Source organism: Rhinopithecus roxellana, chromosome 8 (genome assembly GCF_007565055.1).
Source record: "Rhinopithecus roxellana isolate Shanxi Qingling chromosome 8, ASM756505v1, whole genome shotgun sequence".
Classification (NCBI taxonomy): Eukaryota; Metazoa; Chordata; class Mammalia; order Primates; family Cercopithecidae; genus Rhinopithecus; species Rhinopithecus roxellana.
In genome coordinates, this window is record NC_044556.1 from 10,570,875 (window position 1) to 10,592,041 (window position 21,167).

The window sequence follows — 21,167 nt, forward strand, 5'->3', positions numbered from 1 at the left end:
CAAAAAGAGTTTAGTAATTTAAAAAAACGTGAAAAACATCAAGAGGCTGCATACCTTCTTAGGTTCCTATTTCTCCTGTCAGCCAACAATGCTAAAAACAGGGAAGTCATTTCCCGCAACTGCCCTTGTGCAACCTCCCAATTTTTCTTACTAATCGATGATTTATAACATTTGCAACAGTTCACAAGGGCAGGCATGCTGGCACCTTCATCCAAACAGCAGTATTAATATGGTCATTTGCTTTTTCATACAAATGATAAAATGAGAACACAAAAATGTAAACGATGATACTAGAAATAACAGAACTGAAGCAAAAATGGAAGTCCTTAGGCATGGCAAAAATGAAATTTCTGGTGTCAAGAATAGGGGAGTTCAAATTAAACTCTTTGACTATCTTCCATGTGAAGAATAAAATCACATGGATGAAATCCATGAAATAGGCTCTGGAAGACCACATCTCAAAGGCAAGGCATAATGTAGCATCGTTTCGTGTTTTAGAGCTACTGCCAGCATAGCTTCCTAGCATCCTTATGGAAGGCAGCGCTCAGCTTTTTGAAGAACGTGGGAGAATAGTCGATCAGCCACACAGCCCTGGGAAAACTACTTCCTGCCAGGCCTCCTTCCCAACGTGAAGAAGAGTCTCTTTTCGTTTTATTTTCTTTTTTCTTGTTTTTTTTGAGACAGGGTCTGACTCCATCACCAAGGCTGGAGTGCAGTGGTATGTCTTGGTTCACTGCAGCCGCTGCCTGGCTACTTGGGAGACTGAGACAGGAAAATCATTTGAACCGAGGAGGCGGAGGTTGCGGTGAGCTGAGATTGTGCCACTGCACTCCAGCCTGGGTGACAGAGTCAGACCTTGTCTCAAAGAAAAAAAAAAAAGTGAACAAAACAATAATTTGTCTATACTAGAAACTATTCTTGTAACTGGATAAATATGTAACATACTGGGGGGAGAAAAAAGAAAAGTCAAAGACAAAAATTCCAAACCTAATTATTTGTATTGTAATTGAGGTTTAAAATATTCTAATTCCATTCATATTTTTAGAATTACCTTATTTACAAAGATAGGGGACTATCAAACTAGTAACAGAATTCAATACACGATGTTTTGGTCAGCTGGCTGGGAAATCCATCCCCATTTTATACCATTATTTCTTTGGCAAAACATGCCTCAAGGTATAAAAAACAGTTGGAACTCAACCCAGTGGTCTCTGTAAACATGCTGGGAACAGATACCAGAGCACTACCACAGAATGATTATATTTGATAAAGTTGATACAATTCTATGATACATACATTGGTTTCTGTCCAACTCTATTCCAGATACTAGGAAAAATCTACGTAACTTATCAGAAACTTGCTGCCCTTCATACGGTGTTTCTCTCTTCCTCAGGAGGGGTACTAGATTTTCATCAAACAGAATCGGGTTTTCTACTTCTATGACCACTTTTCTCCCAAGCAGTATGTACAGGTACACTGCAGCCACATCCTTCTTAGGAGAAGAAGGTAAAAAGTGACTGGAAACATCTAGAGAACATGCAATTTTCAAAATGTTTAATCTTCAATGTATAAAGCACATCCCTGACTGGAATGTTTATTAATCATCACTACTTGAGGAAAGACACTATTCTCCAGAGAAGAAAAACAACATGTCTAAAAAAGTGAATGCAAATAGGAAAAGTGTAACTCTCTAGCAAAAACTAAAGAGCCATTGAGCCCCTCGAATCCTTCTGCCTCAGCTCTTCGCCCTAGTTTGTAGTCTCAGCTACAGGCATGACCGTCGTCGCCTCTATTGCCTGCTTGTAGCTCCCTGCCTGGGATTCCATCTCTTCCCTTCTGTTAAGCTTCTGCCTCAGAGACTGTCTTACCTCACTGCTGACTCTGCTGCCCTGGACTTCTGCAGACGCTCCCATAGTACCCAGGGCCACATGTGGGTGGTTCATTACTTTTTGATTTGATTACACAAACACACTTCCCTAATTATGCAAATATACCCATTAAACTTTACTGCAGTAACAGAAGATTCATCCTCCTAAGTACAGGAAGTATAAAGCTATTCATACCTTCCCTTTTCCCCATTTTCCTCGTAAGAGGTTACCAACGTTCCCAGGTTGGTGGTGCTTCAGGACATTGTCTTGAGTCTACATACATTATAAAATACACATGGAAATAAGCTTGTGATGAGATGAAATCTTATTGTTAGTGAGCAATGACAGGAAGTTACAGAAACTACTAACAGGCCATGGACATTTTTATGTACTGAATATTGATCCACCTCCATCTTTGACTCCATGCTATGGCAGTTCCCCATGTTAGCTGCCTTCTCAAAAAGGCTTTAGCAAATTTATTGTCTCCAACACCTACACCTTCCCCAATACCCTTGTCAATGTGGGAGAATAGGAACTGTGTAAAAGAAAATTTTTTGAGATGGAGTTTTCGCTCTTGTTGCCCAGGCTGGAGTGCAGTGGTGTAATCTCGGCTCACCGGAACCTCCGCCTCCCGGGTTCAAGCGATTCTCCTGCCTCAGCCTCCCAAGTAGCTGGGATTACAGGGACGCGCCACCACGCCCAGCTAATTTTATTTGTAGAGACAAGGTTTCTCCATGTTGGCCAGGTTGGTCTCACTTTACCTCAAGTGACCCGCCCACCTCAGCCTCCCAAAGTGCTGGGATTACAGGTGTGGGCCACCGCACCTGGTGGAACTGTGTACATTTTTACCAATTTGATAGGCAAAAATCTTATGTCATTTCAAAATTTGCTTTTCTCCAATTACCAGCAATGGAATCTTTTGGTCTCTAGGCAACGTCTGCTTTTTCATTTACCTGTGAATTGCTTGTTTATAGTCTCTGCTCCTTGTTGACTGGGTTGCCTGTTTTCCTTACTGATTTGTCAGAATATTCAATGCTTTCTGGATTATTAGTCTCTTCTTTATTCTGTGCTATAATATTTTTTTCCCAGACTGTTGCATACCTTATGGATATCTTTTCTTAACAAAGGCTTTTAACTTTTATGTAGCGAAATTTCTCTTTCTTTGTTGTTTCTCAGTTTTATTCTTACTTCAGGTCTTCCTTATTACTATATTATAAAAAGTACTAAACTAGCTGGAATTTCTATTTTACACAAGAAGAGATAAGATTAGAGCTTTCCCCCACCACCAAATGAACAAACCCTCAAACTTTGTATTGTTCGCAATATCCTATCATCAGAATTAGAGGAAATCCCTGTATTTTCCCCCCAGAATTTTAGTTTTTCTTGTGCATTTTCTTTTTAGACTATTACAGAACACATTATAAAATTTCCTTTTAGGTTACTCTGGAGAAAATTGACAATTTTCTGATAAAAAGTCATCATATCTAGGAAAATTTTCTCAAATTAGTCATTTCGCAGGACTTGAAAAATTTCTGTTAGTTTTATTTACTATTTAAGTATGTTATGTACATTTCAATGTCAATCTAGCAACATGCTTAATTCTTTGATTCACTGATGATATAACTGTCACCTCAAAAATCCTGGAGAATCAAGTGATCAATCGTAACCAGCTAGCAAGTTTGGCAAACTGTTCATGAGGGCTTTGTCACCTTTCTTTTTTTTTTTTTTTTTTTTTTTTTTGAGACGGAGTCTTGCTCTGTCGCCCGGGCTGGAGTGCAGTGGCCGGATCTCAGCTCACTGCAAGCTCCGCCTCCCGGGTTTACGCCATTCTCTCGCCTCAGCCTCCCGAGTAGCTGGGACTACAGGTGCCCGCCATCTCGCCCGGCTAATTTTTTGTATTTTTTTAGTAGAGACGGGGTTTCACCGTGTTAGCCAGGATGGTCTCGATCTCCTGACCTCGTGATCCGCCCGTCTCGGCCTCCCAAAGTGCTGGGATTACAGGCTTGAGCCACCGCGCCCGGCCTGTCACCTTTCTTAAGTTGTCTTTGGCTTGCTTCGGATTGATTTAATGGTACTTAATTTCATGAGGTACAGTCAGCCTGGTAGATCTCACAAACCAAGCACTGGCCCAGGAGCTGACATCCTAGCAGCAAAAGTACATCCAAGTTCCAAGACGCTGATTTCTAATAGCACTCCTCAAAAGGGCCCAGGGCCCTTGGAAGAAATGGCTGATCCCAGGGATAGGGCAGGAAAAGCATAAGATGAGACTCAAGTACCCTCCCATTCCAGAAGGTAAAAAACTGTCCAAAGAATGACATGGACATGTGGAAATGACAGGGAAGCCTGCTGGACAGGGCTTCCAATGGAATGTTTTGCACATTGTAGTAAATAAACATAAAGGCTTTCAACCTATGGAATAAAATAATCTAAGTTCACACAGATAAATGAGGGAGGAGGGCAAGCTATTCCTTATGGCAATAAACCAAGTAATAAACAAACAATAACAAAATTAAAAAATCACCATTTGGCAACCACCAGAATAAATGAATGGAGAGGAATTGGCAGTTGCTGAAACTAATGGAGAATGAGCACGATATTTACACAGTCTCAAAGTATCTTCCCCACAAATGTAACTATGAAAAGGAAGACAGTAACTTTCCAGTGGAGAAACCTGGCCAATAGCATTAAAAGTCAGTTAACATGGCCAGTAATGGCTCAAACTAACAGCATGTGCCTCTGGATAGCACACTCTGATGACAATATAGGCTGGGCGTGGTGGCTCATGTCTGTAATCCCAGCTCTTTGGGAGGCCAAGGTGGGAGGACCGCTTGAGTACAGAAATTCAGGGTTGCAGTGACCTACGACTGCACTACTGCACTCCAACCTGGGCAACAGGGCAAGACCCGGTTTCAAAACAAAACAAAACAAAAAACAGTAATACAACATGTCTGGTGTATTTCTGACAAGCATATAACTTGATCCTTATTATGGGGCAGGGAGAACCCAAAACAATTCAAATAGAAAAACAAGCTACAAAATAAGTGTAAGTGTTCAAGATTAAAGAAAACTAAGGGAACATGATGACTCGATGCAAATGCGTGACTCTGGACATTTTTTGTCTGAGTTACAGAGAACGCTATCGGAACAAACTACTGAATCTAAATGAGGACTAAGATGAGATGGCAGTATTGCATCAATGCTAATTTCTTGATCTGGACATCTACAGTTAGGTAATATCCTTGGTTTTACCGCAGAAGGGGCATATGCGCCTTGCAACTTGCCAAGCGGCATAGTAAAACTATACATACAGGGAGAGAAAAGGATAAAGCAAATGTGGTCAGATGGCAACATTTGGGGACTCTCGGTAAAGGGTTTACGGGAAGTCCTTGCATTATTCTTGCAACTTAATTAAGTGTGAAATTGCCAGAATGAACAAAAACGAAATAAAACAAGCCAGCAGCACAGGACTGGGTAACACTTAACCAAGCAAACAGGCCAACTTTGCATCTCCAGTTACAAAACATTCTCAAACACCATAAAACATCCTATTAATTTGTACTTTGTGATAACGTCACTACAAATAAATTTAGTTTCCTGGTAATTATTTTATTTTTTCGAGACAGGGTCTTGTCCTGTTACCAAGGTTGGAGAGCAATCACAGCCCAATCATGGTTCACTGCAACCTCAAATTCCTGGACTCAAGCGATCCTCCAACCTCAGTCTCATGAGTAGCTGGGACTACAGGTGCACGCCATCACACCTGACTAATTTTTCTAATTTTCTGGAGAGATGGGGTCTCACTATGTCACCCAGGCTGCTCTCCAACTCCTGGGCTTAAGTGATCCTTCCGCCTCGGCGTCCCAAACTGTTCAGACGACAGCCATCTCGCACAGCCCCTAATAATTATTTCAAGTCTGCTAAACACATCAGTTGTAGAGGAGTACTGAGATTACTTGAGATATGCTTTCTGTAATTTTAAAGCATTCTGAATTCATACATTACAGCGGTCACTCTATTTTCAGTTAAAATCTTGATAAAACCTACTGATACGTTTATCGTAGTTGAATATAATTAAGAAAACTTATAGACCTGCCCTATTAGATATCAAAATGTACTGTAAATTTCTAGGATAAAACTGATTACAAGCAGCAAAACAAAATAAATGAGACACAAAAGAACTAGTATTGCATGGCTCCATTTTACATGAAGTTCTAGAACGGATAAACTAATAGTGAAAGTAATCACAACAGCGACTTTTATTTTTGCAGAGGTGGGGAGGGGATATGCAATGGGAGGGGCAGAAGTTATCTTTCTGATGACAAATGTTTCTTTTCTTTTTTTTTTGAGACAGAGTCTTGCACTGTTGCCCAGGCTGGAGTAAACTGGCAAGATCTCCACTCACTGCAACCTCGGCCTCCCAGGCTCAAGTGATTCTCCTGCCTCAGTCTCCCAGTAACTGGGATTACTGGGATTACCGCCACCATGCCCAGCTAATTTTTGTATTTTTAGTAGAGACGGGGTTTCACCATGTTGGCCAGGCTGGTCTTGAACTCCTGACCTCAGGTGATCTGCCCACCTCAGCCTCCCAAAGTGGTGGGATGACAGGTGTAAGACACTGCACCCAGGCTAAATGTTTCATATTTTGATCCCTACTACCTCACATCACATGCAAAATACATTCTAAATGAATTAAACCTCCAAATGTAAAATGTAAATATAAAACCATAAATCTTATTCTCTCTATATATAACATAGTGTAACATATACATATATTTTAGACGGAGTTTCACACTCGTTGCCCAGGCTGGAGTGCAACAGCGTGATCGCGACTCACTGCAACCTCCGCCTCCTGGATTCAAGCGATTGTCCTGCCTCAGCCTCCCAAGTAGCTAGGATTACAGGCACCGGCCACCACACTCAGACAACTTTTTAATTTTTAGTAGAGATGGGGTTTCACCATGTTGACCAGGCTGGTGTTGAACTCCTGACCTCAGGTGACCCACCCGCCTTGGCCTCCCAAAGTGCTGGAATGACAGGCATGAGCCACCGCACCTGGCCTTGGAGTCCTATTTTTTATAATTTAAAAGCAAAGAAGTCCTTTTAAAGCACAACATAAAATCTAGAAGCCTAGTGATCAAAATACCACAAGTCGAATCAAATGACAGATTAAAACAATAGGAACATTTTATATAGAGTCCTTTTAACTCAATAAGACAAACAACCCAGCACAGAAATCGGCAAAGGGCATGAAAAGGCCGTTCAGACAACACAAATGTCCAATTATCAGAAGCAGTATAATCTGCGAAGAAATGCAAATGAAAGTCTCACCTGCAGAAAAATGCAGATAAATACAATGAAATACTTTTCTTCTATTTAACAGGCAAACAAGGTAAGTTTGATGTTGAGTTGAGTGAAATAGGCACTCTCATCCACTGTTGGGAGGGTACAACCTGTTGGGACAGCTTTTTGTTTTTGGTTTTTTTTTTTTTTTTTTTTTTTGAGACAGCCTCACTCTGTCGCCCAGGCTGGAGCACAGTGGCACTATCTTGGCTCAATGCAACCTCAGCCTCCCAAAGGATAGTTCAAGTTATCCTCTTGCCTTAGCCACCTGAGTAGCTGGGATTATAAGCGCCCACCACCACATCTGGCGAATTTCTGTATTTTTAGTAGAGACGGGGTTTCACCATGTTGGCCAGGCTGATCTTTTGATCCGCCCACCTCAGCCTCCCAAAGTGCTGGGATTACAGGCGTGAGCCACTGAGCTTGGCTGGGACAGCTATTTGTAAACTAGCTATGTGAAAATAAAAGGCCATATCCTTGGACTCTAGAATTTTCCTTTCACTGAGTTATCAAAAATTATATTACTTTGACCACACAAAGGCATTTATCTCTGGTTTGTGCAAACACTGAACTTTGGAAGTACCGAGTGCTAACTGGAAACAAAGATCTCCAAACGTCTAGTAACAAAAAGACTGATGGGCTAAATTGTGGTATATTTACTCATACAGAAGATTATTAGCCTGTTACAAAACAATGAAATTTTGTACAGCAAGATCAGGGGTTTTCAATGAGAAAAATACATGCATACAGGTGTGTGTATATACCCGTATCTTTACTTTTTTCCTTTCTCACTCTGTGCCCAAGCTGGAGTGTAGAAGCACACTCACAGCTCACTGCAGCCTTGACCTCTTGGGCTTAAGCAATCCTCCCACCTTGGCCTCCCTAGCAGCTAGGACTACAGGTGTGTGCCACCATGCCCGGCTCACTGACTTTCAATTTTTTGTTTTTCTAGACACAGGGTCTTGCTCTGTAACCCAGACCTAAGTTTACTTTTAAACATTATACATACACACAAAGTCTGGAGAAGTTTGCCTAATTTTTAGTAGTGGGCTGTTCCCTGACTGTGAAGAAACTTCTGCTTTTTACTCCCATGCAGGTATTTTAAAACTTGCTGGGCACAGTGGCTCACACCTGAAATCTAAGCGTTTTAGGGGACTGAGGTGAAAGCACTGCTTGAGCCCAGGAGTTAAAGGCTGCAGTGAGCCATGACTGCACCACTACACTCCATCTGAGGGACAGAGTGAGAGCCCATCTCAAAAAGAAAACAAAAAGAGCAACAAAAGCCTGTAGCACAAGTACTTGCGTTTATCAGAAGAAAAAGGAAAACAACAGAGATCCACAGGCTCTATTTTTTCCTATTACGATTTCTTTCCCCATTGATTTTCCAGGACTCTTTCCCTTGGCAGAAGTTTACTTGAATAAAGGCAAAAACATGCAATATATCATGAGCCACCAAAGTGACTTCGTTCTGCTGTTCTCCCAGCGCTTACCCCAAACACTGTGGCTGACACTGGGGCCCGCCTCTCAGATATTTAAACCCAATACTTCACCACCAAGTATTAGTTATGATCCCATTTAGTTTTGGGCCCCAAGAACCAGGCCTTCAATTACAGGTTGGGCATCCCTATCTGAAGCTCTGAAATCTTCCGAGCACTGACATATCACCACAAATAGCAAATTCCACACCTGATGTGTGGTGGGTTGCAGTCAAAACGTTAGCGAAAGCTTTGTTTCATGCACAAAATTATAAAAAATATGGTATAAAATTATCTTCCAGTATAGAAGAAACAAATTTCTTGTTTAGATTTGGGTCCCAATCCCAAGATTATCTCATTATGCGTATGAAAATACTGCACAAAATCCAAAAAACGAAACCCTTCTGGTCACAAGCATTTCAGATAGGGAAAACTACATGAACCAAGAGAACATTCGGTCCACAAGCCCAGCTTCAGCTGATTCTTTCTTTTGTGGGGATGGAGTCTTGCCGTCACCCAGGCTGGAGTGCAGTGGCATGATCTGGGCTCACTGCAACCTCCACCTCCTGGGTTCAAGCAATTCTGCCTCAGCCTCCTGAGTAGCTGGGATTACAGGTGCCCGCCACCATGCCTGGCTAATTTTTATATTTTTAGTAGAGATGAGGTTTCATCATGTTGGCCAGGCTGGTCTCCAATTCCTGATTGGAGATCAGGTGATCAGCCCGCCTCAGCCTCCCAAAGTGCTGGGAGTACAGGCGTGAGCCATGGCGCCCTGCCTTTGCTGATTCTTAAGCCATTAATTGAGTGTTACCAAGTTAAACCATTGAAGGGGAAAGAAACATAAACAAGATACAGCCCTAGTCCTCAACAATCTGGTCTTGACAGAAGGCAAGATGACATAAATATTAAACCAAGGTATAAGGAACTATGCCACGGGAAGACAGAGGATCCAAGGAGACAAGTTGCTATTGGTGGGATGGATCAGTTGTCTTTTGAGGAACTAGGTCTCTAAGGCAGACAGATGGGGAAGGGTGGGCAGAGCGACGTCACAGAGAACCAGGAGAGTAAATCATTTGTTTGGGGCCTATTGAAAGCACAGGGTGGCCGGGCGCGGTGGCTCAAGCCTGTAATCCCAGCACTTTGGGAGGCCGAGACGGGCGGATCAAGACGTCAGGAGATCGAGACCATCCTGGCTAATACGGTGAAACCCCGTCTCTACTAAAAAAAATACAAAAAATTAGCCGGGCGAGGTGGTGGGCGCCTGTAGTCCCAACAACTCGGGAGGCTGAGGCAGGAGAATGGCGTAAACCCGGGAGGCGGAGCTTGCAGTGAGCTGAGATCTGGCCACAGCACTCCAGCCTGGGCGGCAGAGCGAGACTCCGTCTCAAAAAAAAAAAAAAAAAAAAAAAGCACAGGGTGTGGGGGATGGGCGAGAGAGATCTGGGTAAGACGGTGAGAGTCATGTCATGTGGAATGTGACTTTTACTGTATAAACAGGTTTTTTTTTTTTTTTTTTGAGATGGAGTCTCGCTCTGTCGCCCGGGCTGGAGTGCAGTGGCTGGATCTTGGCTCACTGCAAGCTCCGCCTCCCGGGTTTAAGCCATTCTCCTGCCTCAGCCTCCCGAGTAGCTGGGACTACAAGCGCCCGCCACCTCGCCCGGCTAGTTTTTTGTATTTTTTAGTAGAGACGGGGTTTCACTGTGTTAGCCAGGATGGTCTCGATCTCCTGACCTCGTGATCCGCCCGTCTCGGCCTCCCAAAGTGCTGGGATTACAGGCTTGAGCCACCGCGACCGGCCCTGTATAAGCAGTTTTTAAAAGAAATGTTAAAGTGACAGTTCTGTTTTGGCCAAGTGATATTTAAAAGGGATGTTATTTTCTACAAGTCCAAGCAATAGGAGGCTCAGGCAGTCCTACTTTGTGGACTCCAGGTTCGAGTTCAGTGGTGCCATGATAGCTCAGTGCAGCCTTGAACTCCTGGCTTCAAATGATCCTCCCGCCTCAGCCTCCCAAGTAGCTGGGAAAAACAGGCGTGCCTCGATGCCTAGTTACTTTTTTTTTGGTGGTGGATAGAGGCAGGCCAGGCTGGTCTCAAACTCCTAGATTGAAACTATTCTCCTGCCTTGGGTTCCCAAAGTGTTGGGATTACAGGTGTGAGCCACTGTGCCCAGCATTTTTTTTTTTTTTTTTTTTTTTTTTTTTTAAAGAGACTGGGTCTTGCTCTGTCACCCAGGCTGGAGTGCAGTGGTGCAATCATAGGTTGCTGCAGGCTTGAGCTCCTGGGCTCAAGTGATCCCCCTCCTGAAACTCCCAAGTAGCTGGGACCACAGGTGCATGCCATCATGCCTGGTTAATTTCTTTTTGGTGGAGATGGGGGTCTCCCTGTGTTGCCCAAGTTGATCTCAACCTCCTGGGGTCAAGTAATCCTCCCGGCTCAGCCTCCCAAGCAGCTGGGACCACAGATGCATGCCACCACACCTGGCCTTTAAAAGTTTTTTTTGTAGAGCTGGGTTTTGCTATGTTGCCCAGGCTGGTCTTGAACTCTCAGGCTCATGTGATCCTCCTACCACAGCCCTGAGTCGCCTGGGATTACAGGCACACGCCACTGTGACTGACTCCTGAAAGACTCCTTACTTAAAGACTGCTGACAATCTACAGAGGAAAATGAATAAGGGGCAAATACTCCTTCCATCCTGTTAGAATTCCCAGATACCAAGGAAACAAAACACAGTAGAGATCTTTAAAGAAAATGCAAAGCTTCGCTGAAGGCTCCCAGTTCAGAGTGGTTCACAAGGTTCACAGACAAGTAAACGAGGCACATTAGCAATGAATTTGTTTTGAAGAAAGCACTTAACATGAAGCTTGCTTATGAAATCCTCCATACCTTTGCTGGACCTCTTTGATGTTTTCTTGTTTCCTTCGGAGGTAATTTCAATTTCGTCAGGATTACCACCTTCATCTTCAATTGCCTAAAAAGAAGGGAAAAGTAAAGTTGATCCAAAAAGCCAGCACACACACTGCTTTCAGAGAGCCTTCAGGTGACAAGGAAACTGTATTTTTAAGATCAAAAAGCTGCTGCCGCCCTCACCGCCCAGGGCCTGTGGCCCATCCACTCATCTGTTATCTTGCTCTACACTGGAGACCGACTGACGCCACCAGTTCTTAGCTGGGTGGTCCCAGGCGGGTTTACTTAGGTGCTCAGTTTTTGCTTCTTCCTCCGGAACATGCGGCTAATAATAATATAGTACTTACCCTAGAAGGCTGTTGTGAGGATTCTATTAGCCATGAAAAGGAAGCACTCAACAAACAGTAGGCTTATCTGGTTCATCTTCTTCCTAAGCCCAGAAGAACTCAAAAAGGGAAAGGCACACTCTCCAATTTCTTCTGACTTTACTCACAAAATACTCTTTAACCCTCCAGGGACTGCCTCCACACCGTGCCTGTACTCAGTACTGTGTGGATGGAATACTAACGCTCACTGGTTGGGATCCTACTGCGTGTTACACACGAGACCAGTCACGACATGCATGACCTCATCCGATCCCCGTCATGTACATTCACGACTGACTCCAATACCTCATTCTCAACCACAACATGACTGCGCCTCATCAGATATTAACAATTTCTTGGCACGCCCAGCCTCCCACCCCAGGACTCTGTCATTCACTTCAACAATGCCCATCCTCAGCACAGTGCCTGGCATCAACTAAGCCATCAGTACAGAACCTGTCAATCATGATGATATCCCTAGAAACTTAGCTTCAGGTTAAGTTTTACTGATAACTTTTCCAGTCTTTACTCTCCTGTCCCATGAGCACAAGTTTTGTTCACATCATTTCACGTACTGTTTTATTTGCAGAGGTTTGGAACCCTCAAAGTTTCCCAGGTGGGTAAGTCTGAATTGAGATAGGGCCTGGGGGTTCCACAACTCATCTTGACCAGCAGCAACAAAAATCTCTCCTCTCAGAAGCCAGAAAAGGGACTGAAGTTCTTTCCTGGGATCAAGGAAAAGTACAATCACCAAGTCCCTCATCCTTTTCCCGGGGACAGGCAATTCTGAAACACCACCAGGAAAAGAGAAGCAATGCCCTAGGCAGGTGTTTCGTTTCCCCCTTTTGCTCTTTTGTCCTTTCTGGAAAAAATAAACCCAGAAAGGGACAACAACAGGATGACAGAAACGGGAAGAGAACGAGATCAGAAAACTCCAGACTGGCTTGGGTGAGTAGCAGAGAGGGATATGGGCTGTTGGTATTCGTATTTTGGGACCACATCTTGAAGAAAACGAAAAGGAGGAGAAGGAAGAAGGAACAAATCTGTGCTCTCAGAGATGACAGTGAGTGACGGGAAGTCTCAGTCACCAGCTTGACAGGAAGGTTCAGGGCCATCACAGCAGCTTTTCAGGCTTATGGACCGTCCGGGGAGAAAAAAAGGATAAAGCCTCTTAATTCGGCTTAGCTGATGGGAGACCCTGGTGGCAGGGGCACCACACCTGACCAGCCGCCAATCTCCACTGTCTGCGTTTTCTCTGGGTAAATATGTAGATCAATGAACTTCCTGCCTTGTCTGAGTAAAGAGAGAATCCATAGTGAAAAGAAACACAAGTTTGAGCTTTTAAAAGGCCCATGTGACTCTGGCCAAGACAACTATCCACTCGAGCTCAGGGGTTCTCATCAGGAAAAAAAAAAAAAAAATCTCTACTTCTCATCACCAATTAATAATAAAGCCCTGCGATCTCGGTAGTTCCGGAGCCAGGATGGTGGAATGTCGTCACCAGCCCTGCCGCCTGCAGGGCCTGGGAGGGTGGGCGGCCAGGCGGAGCGACTACAGGGGAGAGGTCCCAGAGTAGCCAGGTGGAAGAAATGCAGAGAAAGAAACGGACAGGAATAAGGAAACCGCAGGCGGCTAACCTTTACTTGACTCTCTGCTTTTCCAAGGGATCCCTTTGAATCCCCCAAGGTAGGCGTTAGAGCCCCCGATCTGCCAATGAGGACTCGTGGTGGCACAGGGAGAAGGGAATCGTGATGGCAACCACACACCCAAGTGTTTACATGCGCCAGGCAGCACGCCAAGCCTGCTCCACGCAACCTTATTTAATCCCCAAACCAAAGTCCTATTGCTTTTTTTCTTCTTACAAAGAGGGGGAAAAAAAAAAGACTCAGAAGGGGTTCAAGGTCTTCTATGTCCAAGATCAGGCCACGGAGAGCTGGCAGGGTTCCCGAGTCCAGAGAGACTGATGGACCAGGGGAAAGCTCTGCCCGCCTCCCGGGCAGTTCTGAGGCTGGTTTCAAGTCCACCCCAGGTCCCCCCCTCCTTTCCCATTTCGGGTCGCTACCGCCAATCCCACTCTTCCTTCCTGCTCTGTTACTTCACCGGGCGAGTCCCGGCAGACCGGGAAAACGGGGTTGCGGTCGCTTTCTCAGTTTTTCCCTTTGAGTATGTCCTACGGGTGTCTCCTCTGAAAATCTGCCCCGATTCAGGCTGGTCGGTCCCCCGTGGGTCACAAAATCTCTTCCGTGGGGAAACCAAGCAGCAGGCCCAGGAATCCCACGGCCTGGGTTCAAATCCCGACGCCGCCCGTCCTCGGCCGGGTGACCTTGGCCGAGTCCCTTCCCCTCGCCTAGGAAGTGAGGGTTTCAGGGTCTCCCCTCCAGGTACGGAGGTGGGGACGAGACGAGGGGAGAACCCTCCCCTCGGGGGACGATGTCACCCGTCACCGCTTCTCCTGCACGCGCGCCGTTTTTCTGGTTCTCCCGGCCCCAATGCGGCGTTACTATTTGAACCCAGGCCCAGCCGGCCAAGGAACTCTCGCCGGGACCTGGGAAGAGCCGGGGGACGCGATAACACCAGGTCCGGGGAGGCCGCGAACGGGGCCGGGGGCGGACGCCAGGGCCCGCGAGCCACCGTCGCGGCCAAGAGGATCCCAGACCCACCCTGTGCCCCCCCTCGGGGCCCCAAATCCACCTTCTTCAGCCGCTCCATCAAAACGCTCTTGTTGCCGCTCGAGTCCACATTCCGTTTCCTCAGCTCCGCCCGCAGATCGATCACTCGCAGGTCGCTGAGGCGCCGCGTTCCGGTCTCTGACGAGGCGGAGCTCAGAGCCGCCGCGCCCGCCGCTCCAGAATCTCCTAGGCCTGACAGAGTCTCCGCCATTCCAGGGACCCTGGCTCCGCCGCCCACTTTCCACAGAACCGGGCCGGTTTTATCAGGCTCCTAGCACAAAATGGCGCCGCCTGCGAGGGAACCGCTCCAGTCGCCCCGGCGCGCCTCGCTTCTGCGCAGGCGCACCAAGCGCAGGCTCGACTATCCCGGTTGCAACTACACATGCGCAGTGAGAACAACGCGGGGATGTGCGCAGTCGCGTTGCGTCTCGCCAGCCTCCCGCCGGGAACTGCCGGGACGCATGCGAGCTGCAGATTCGGCGCCTGCGCCTGGTGCCGGTGAACGCGCGGTTGGTCGACGCGCGAGCGTCCTTGCTGCTAAGTACGCTTGTGAGGCGGTGCGCGTGCGCGTGCGCGGCCGCAAAGCGGGGCGGGAGGAAACGAGTGCGTTTTCCTCTTAGGCGGCGCCATTTTGTGTTCAGAGCCACTCCAGCTGCCGGCGGTGTGCGGCTGAGTCGGTGGCGAAGACGGGAACGCAACGATGGCGGAGACTCTGCCCGGGTCGGGCGACTCGGGCCCTGGCACGGCTGCTCTCGGCCCGGGCGTTGCGGAGACTGGGACGAGGCGACTCAGCGAGCTGCGGGTGATCGATCTGCGGGCGGAGCTGAAGAAGCGGAACCTAGACACGGGCGGCAACAAGAGCGTCCTGATGGAGCGGCTCAAGAAGGTGAGGCGGAGCGGGGCTCGGGGGTGGCGCAGGAGGTTCGGGCACGCCCCCGCCAGCGCCTGTCACCGCGGCTCCCGGACCCGGGGCGCCCCGGGGCCCGACCCGCGTCTTGGCCGACGCCGACTCGAGGTGTCGGGCACACAGGGGGCCGGCTGTGTGACCTTGGCCCGTTACCGCCCCTCTCTGTGCCTTCCTTCCTATTCTCCTTCTACCTTTTCTCTTTAAGCGCGCTCAGCGTCCGGTCTTCTCGGCTACCAGGGCGGCCCCGGGACCCCTCTCGGGGCTCCCTTTCGAGCGTTGGCTCTGTGACCTTGGGCAGGTGCCTTTTTCTCTGTGCCTCAGTTTCCTCCTCCGGAGAATGGGTGTCTGGCGGACTCCTGAGCTTTTACAGGAAAGGGGGCGGTGCTTGTTCTTGCCCCAGGGCCTTGGCATTTACGAAGCTGTCCACCCGTGTCCCCCAGATCTCGTGGCCGGCCCCTTGTCATTTCGGGTGTGCCTGAGACATCACCTTCCCGAGCGCCCTCCCTAATGCGCCGCCCCACCTCCTTGCCAGCTCATTCTGCGTTTATGTCGCACCTCGCTGAATGCAGGGGCTCAATGCAAAATATTAAGGGGTTGGGGATTGTCTGTCTCCGCAACTGGAACAAACTCCTTCAGCATAGGGAGGGAGGGAGCTTGTGGGTGCCTAGTCCTGGACCCGGCAGATGGCAGGCACTGAGGGAATCTCCCCAGGGTGGCTGCTGTTCCTCCTCACCAGCGGTGGCCAGCCCTTCACCGAGGCCGGGCCAAGTGCAGCCTCTCTGTTCTGATTTGTCCCATCATAGAACTTTAAAGTCGAAGGTTGGGCAGTGTCGAGTTGCCGTTTTGGAACTGGTCCTTGACCCCAGTTCTGGAGCTCCTGCTCACAGCCTCCCTCTCCTTTGTCATTTGGACCCAGAGAGACCCAAGCTGTGCGGGATTCCTCCTCCGCCTTTTGGGCTTGCGGCCCAGATAGCTGACCCGGAGTTGCTCTCTACAAGGACGCGTTTGCCTTTGTTTCATGGGAGGTTGTTACTTGTAAGGAACAGTGTGTGCCCTGCAGCTCTTAATCATGTTGTAAAACTCATCTGTCCCTAATAGGCGGTTAAAGAAGAGGGGCAAGATCCTGATGAAATTGGCATCGAGTTAGAAGCCAGCAGCAAGAAGTCAGCCAAGAGATGTGTTAAAGGTATTTACTTGTACGTATGATGATTGGGGCTTGAGTGTTTAGCGAATTTAGAGAAATGGTGTGTAGTGCTCTTCCCGCCCTCTAGGCTGGGATAACTTCTCTGGTCCTCGGTGTCTCCCACTAAGAGTTAGCTTTGCTCATCACCACCTAACAAGTAGCTGTGTCAAGGGCACAGGGAGGAGGAAAGAGATGTACGGGTGCCAAGTGCAATTAAAATATACGAAAAACGTTTCAGCTTCTGCCATTGGGATTAAAAGTCAACTAGAGAAAGACAAGCTCTTAAAGCTACTTCTACGGGTCTGAGGAACCAAATGTACCTACTTGGCTTCCTTCCTGGTTCAAAAAAGAGGTCTTAACGCAAGGAAAAGGACACCAACCCGAGACTGAATAGAACTCAGCTGGCCGGGCGCGGTGGCTCACGCCTGTAATCCCAGCACTTTGGGAGGCCGAGACGGGCGGATCACGAGGTCAGGAGATCGAGACCATCCTGGCTAACACCGTGAAACCCCGTCTCTACTAAAAACTACAAAAAACTAGCCGGGCGAGGTGGCGGCACCTGTAGTCCCAGCTACTCGGGAGGCTGAGGCAGGAGAATGGCGTGAACCCGGGAGGCGGAGCTTGCAGTGAGCTGAGATCCTGCCACAGCACTCCAGCCTCAGTGACAGAGCGAGACTCTGTATCAAAAAAAAAAAAAAAAAAGAACTCAGCTTTGCTAGGGTCCAGAATAGATTGTTGGGGTATTTGCACTCAGCCTATTTTTTTTTACTATTATGGTTTTTGAATGTGAAGATTTAATTCACAAGACCCTTAAATTTATCAGGTTAAGGTGTGCAATTCAGTGCTTCCTAGTGCATACACAAGGCTCTGTGACCACCGCCACCATCTCCTTCTGGATTTTCACCGCCCCAAAAGGAAACCCGGTCCTCATTAGAAGTTAGTTGCCTTACTTTTCTCCCTCCAGCCCCTGGCAACTACTAATCCATGTTCTGTCCGCATAGATTTGCCTATTGTGGATATTTCACGTAGATGGAATTGTACAACATACAGCCATTGGTATCAGCTTTCACTTAACGTAATGCTTCAAGTTCATCTGTGTTGCAACATGTATTGACACTTCATTCCTGTTTATGGCTGATAACAGTTATTTTTGGAAGCACTGAATTCCATAAAACTTTGAAGCTTTGAATATCCCAATTGGTATTGTCCTCATTGTTAGGTTTTATGGTGATTAGGATAATATAATTTATCCTTATTATATTATATTATAACAATATAATATAATTTAGGTTTTCTGTGCAGGGGGCCTGTTTTCTTGGAAAAGTGCTAAATTCAGGCAGTGGAGGATCGGTGCTTAGAAAATAGAAATTGTGCATTTTTAACAATTTCATTGTTTTTTTAACAACGTTTTCTTAATGTGTTTCATAACACATTAACTGTTTAAAACGTGTGCATGTGGTTTGAAAGGTTAAATCTTTTAGTTAGGTTGCATAAGAGCTTGAAGTTAAAGTTTACTTTTGAAACATGGATGTGTTTTTACTGTTCTTGTGACTGTCTGTGTTTCAGCTAGAAGGCCTGACTGCCTGTGCAGATTCAGAATGTGAGAGACTGGTCTACAGCAGGAAATACAGTTTATCTCTTTTGCTTAGGTGTTAACTTATGCATGATCTGAATTTTTTTTTTAATGGTTGGGAAAACTGCTTAACAATAAAGTTTAAAAGTTTTTTTATGTAGGTGCTCATTTTAAAACTAAAGTTCAAGACTTACTCAAACTATCCTTGGTTTTTAGCAGGAATTTAACAGGGAATTTTTTTTTTTTTTTTTTTTTTGCGATGGAGTTTCACTCTTGTTGCCCAGGCTGGAGTGCAGTGGTGCCGTCTGGATTCACTGCAACCTCTACCTCCCGGTTCAAGCGATTCTCCTGCCTCAGGCTCCCCAGTAGCTGGGATTACAGGCGCCCGGTGCCACGCCTGGCAAATTTTTTGTATTTTTAGTAGAAACGTGGTTTCACCATGTTGGCCAGGCTGGTCTCAAACTCCTGACCTCAGGTGATCCACCCGCCTGGGCCTCCCAAAGTGCTTGGATTACAGGCATGAGCCACCGCGCCTGGCCTAGCAGGGATCATTTCTAATGATCTTTGCATCATTAGAAAAACTAAACTTTAGCTGAGTGCTTTGAAGACCTGCCTGAATGTCTAGATTAAAGCTTAGGTCGATTCAAAACTACTTGGAGTTAGTGTTTTGACAGGAAAGCTTGGATGATAAAGTTCGTCTGTTGCTTTAAAAATGATACATGTAGCCTCGGCTCTAGTGAGGATTAGAAGGGCTTCTGATACCTTCCCATTCCTTTTTCAGAGAAGTAACCAAGCCCAGAGAGAGCCCAGGTCTTCATGTGGAGCTCAGCCCCTGCAGGCCTCATCTTCCATCCTGAGCTGCTGATGTTCTCTAGAGGTGTCAGGGCACCTGGCTAATGGATAAAGCGCAAGTGCCTTAGGACTTTGTGGTTGCAGTTAGAGCCTGTGATTACATACAGCTGTTAGATCAGGAGACACTCAGTTACTTTTCTTTTCGAGCACTATGCAGCAGCGTTCAGTTGAGTCCAAAGTTGGACTCATTCTGGGAACTCACCAGTAACTGCTTTGTTGCAAGAATTGAAGCAGCCAAACTTGTTGAGGGAAAGTGTCCTCATTGTAAATCAGAGTAAGAGTCTTCACCAAAATTAGGAGTCCTAGGCAACATTGTAGGTGGGTTTGGAAAAAATAAAACTTGGATGAAAAATTCAAGTTTTAGATGCCATGTGGGATTAAAGTTGGATTTTCTTACATCTGTGTCCCTGACAGCGGCAGCTTTTCGTTGGCCAATGCCAGGTGCTGGGGATTGGGGCGTCGCCTGTCTACGCCACATTAGCTTTTCGGTGATGCTCTATGGTCAGCATTTCTCCTATTTCCGTTCTATGTGGGCACTGCAGGCTACTATTTAGGGCCTAGAAATTGGGTGCAATTACCAAACATTTTTAGACAACGTATTTCAGAAGGATATGCTGTGTTTAGATGTCATGGGAAGTGGGACAGCTGAGTTTCAGAGTGCCAGCTTTGGAGCTCAACCAAATTCTCATGTGTCAAACGCAGAATCATAAAACCTGCTAGCGTTGTTAGGCGTCTTAAATGATAGACTGGAAAAAGCTCACGTTGCGAGACATGCAATTAAACTGCATTTCTTGAGTGATTATTGATAACAGTGGTGAGTGAGACTCTTAAGGTGTAGACCCTGCAGGTTTTTTATGTTTAATTTTCTTTTTTGAACAATTTTTGGAAGTAATACTTTTAGATAATTTGGAAAATGTAAAAAGTATGCATGTGAAAATAAAATTCTCTCTAATTTTACCCCTGAGTATTTTAACTCTTGTTGGTGATTATCTTAGCCTTATCCACCTGGATTTTATAAACATATCCTCGCATATACGCTCTTATGGATACAAATAGACACCGGCTTTTAAGAAACGTGTATCTTTTTTTCTGTTTGATTTTTCTTTATGGGTGTGTGTGTGAGAGAGACACGGTCTTACTCTGTTGCCCAGAGTGGAGGGCAGTGGCATGATCATGGCAGCCTCAAGCTCCCAGGCTCAGAGCACTCACCCACGTCACCCTTGCCAGTAGTTGGGAGTACAGGTGCATAACACCATGTCTGACTAATTTTTGTATTTTTGATGGAGATGAGGTCTCACTGTGTTGCCTGAACTTGTCTCTTAATTCCTGGGCTCAAGCGATTCACCTGCATTAGCCTCCCAACATGCTGGGATTACAGGCGTGAACCACCGTGCCCACACTGTGGGCATTTTTTCTGTTTCATTAAGTATTCTTTAAAAGCATACATTCTTTAAACATTGTGAGACATTGGATGGTGTCCCACAGGGTTTCTCAGTATTGGCACTTGACAATTTGTGCCGAATAATTCTCTGTGGTTGGGGAGTATCCTTTGCATTGTAGGGTCGTGACCAGTGTCACTAGCTGCTGATGCTAATGGCATTCTCCCAAGTCGCGACAACCAACAGTGTCTCCAGACATTGCCCGCCATTCCCCCCTGTTGTGAACTACATCTGAATGAAAATGTGCTGTAATTTGTTTCCCTTTTGGGTGTTTAACAGGTACAATAAGACAGATATCTATGTTTCAGACTCCTTGTCAGATACCCTAAGACTCAAATTCCTGGAATAAAGGGTGTGCACATTAGTAAGGTTTTTGACACATAAGGAGCCTCAAGTTTATTCTCAAGGTTTCCACTCTTGGTCCCCTCCAGCCTCCTTTTGCAATACCTAGCAGAATTCTATCAAATAGTCATTTTGTGGTCACAAAACCCAGGATGATTCTCGACTTTATGGCAGCCTGTGCCTTTTGCCTTGGGAGGAAAAAAAAGTTTTTGAGCTGAAAAATGACGAAGACTTACTTGAAATGGGTGGA

The 21,167-nt window shown here is 46.3% G+C and overlaps 2 protein-coding genes across 6 annotated transcripts in view; one reads left to right on the plus strand and one right to left on the minus strand.

Annotated features, from left to right (window-relative positions):
- The window catches only part of SAFB (scaffold attachment factor B), a 46,630-nt gene extending 31,632 nt beyond the window's left edge, over window positions 1–14,998 (minus strand). For 4 of the 5 annotated variants that reach the window (XM_010367219.2, XM_010367217.2, XM_010367218.2 and 1 more), the window contains exons 1-2: window positions 14,644–14,998; window positions 11,567–11,651 (exon numbers count right to left, since the gene is read on the minus strand). In XM_010367219.2, the coding sequence (XP_010365521.2) occupies window positions 11,567–11,651; window positions 14,644–14,832 (274 nt within the window). In that variant the 5' untranslated portion in view covers window positions 14,833–14,998. Of the gene's footprint in view, window positions 1–11,566; window positions 11,652–14,643 lie in introns of those variants that run through there. The other variant, XM_030936077.1, reaches the window with a different exon arrangement.
- A 323-nt stretch (window positions 14,999–15,321) lies between these two features.
- SAFB2 (scaffold attachment factor B2) overlaps window positions 15,322–21,167 on the plus strand; it is a 36,624-nt gene continuing 30,778 nt past the window's right edge. Inside the window, exons 1-2 of the mRNA XM_010367220.2 lie at window positions 15,322–15,507; window positions 16,627–16,714. Coding sequence (XP_010365522.2) covers window positions 15,322–15,507; window positions 16,627–16,714 — 274 coding nt within the window. The remainder of the gene's footprint in view (window positions 15,508–16,626; window positions 16,715–21,167) is intronic.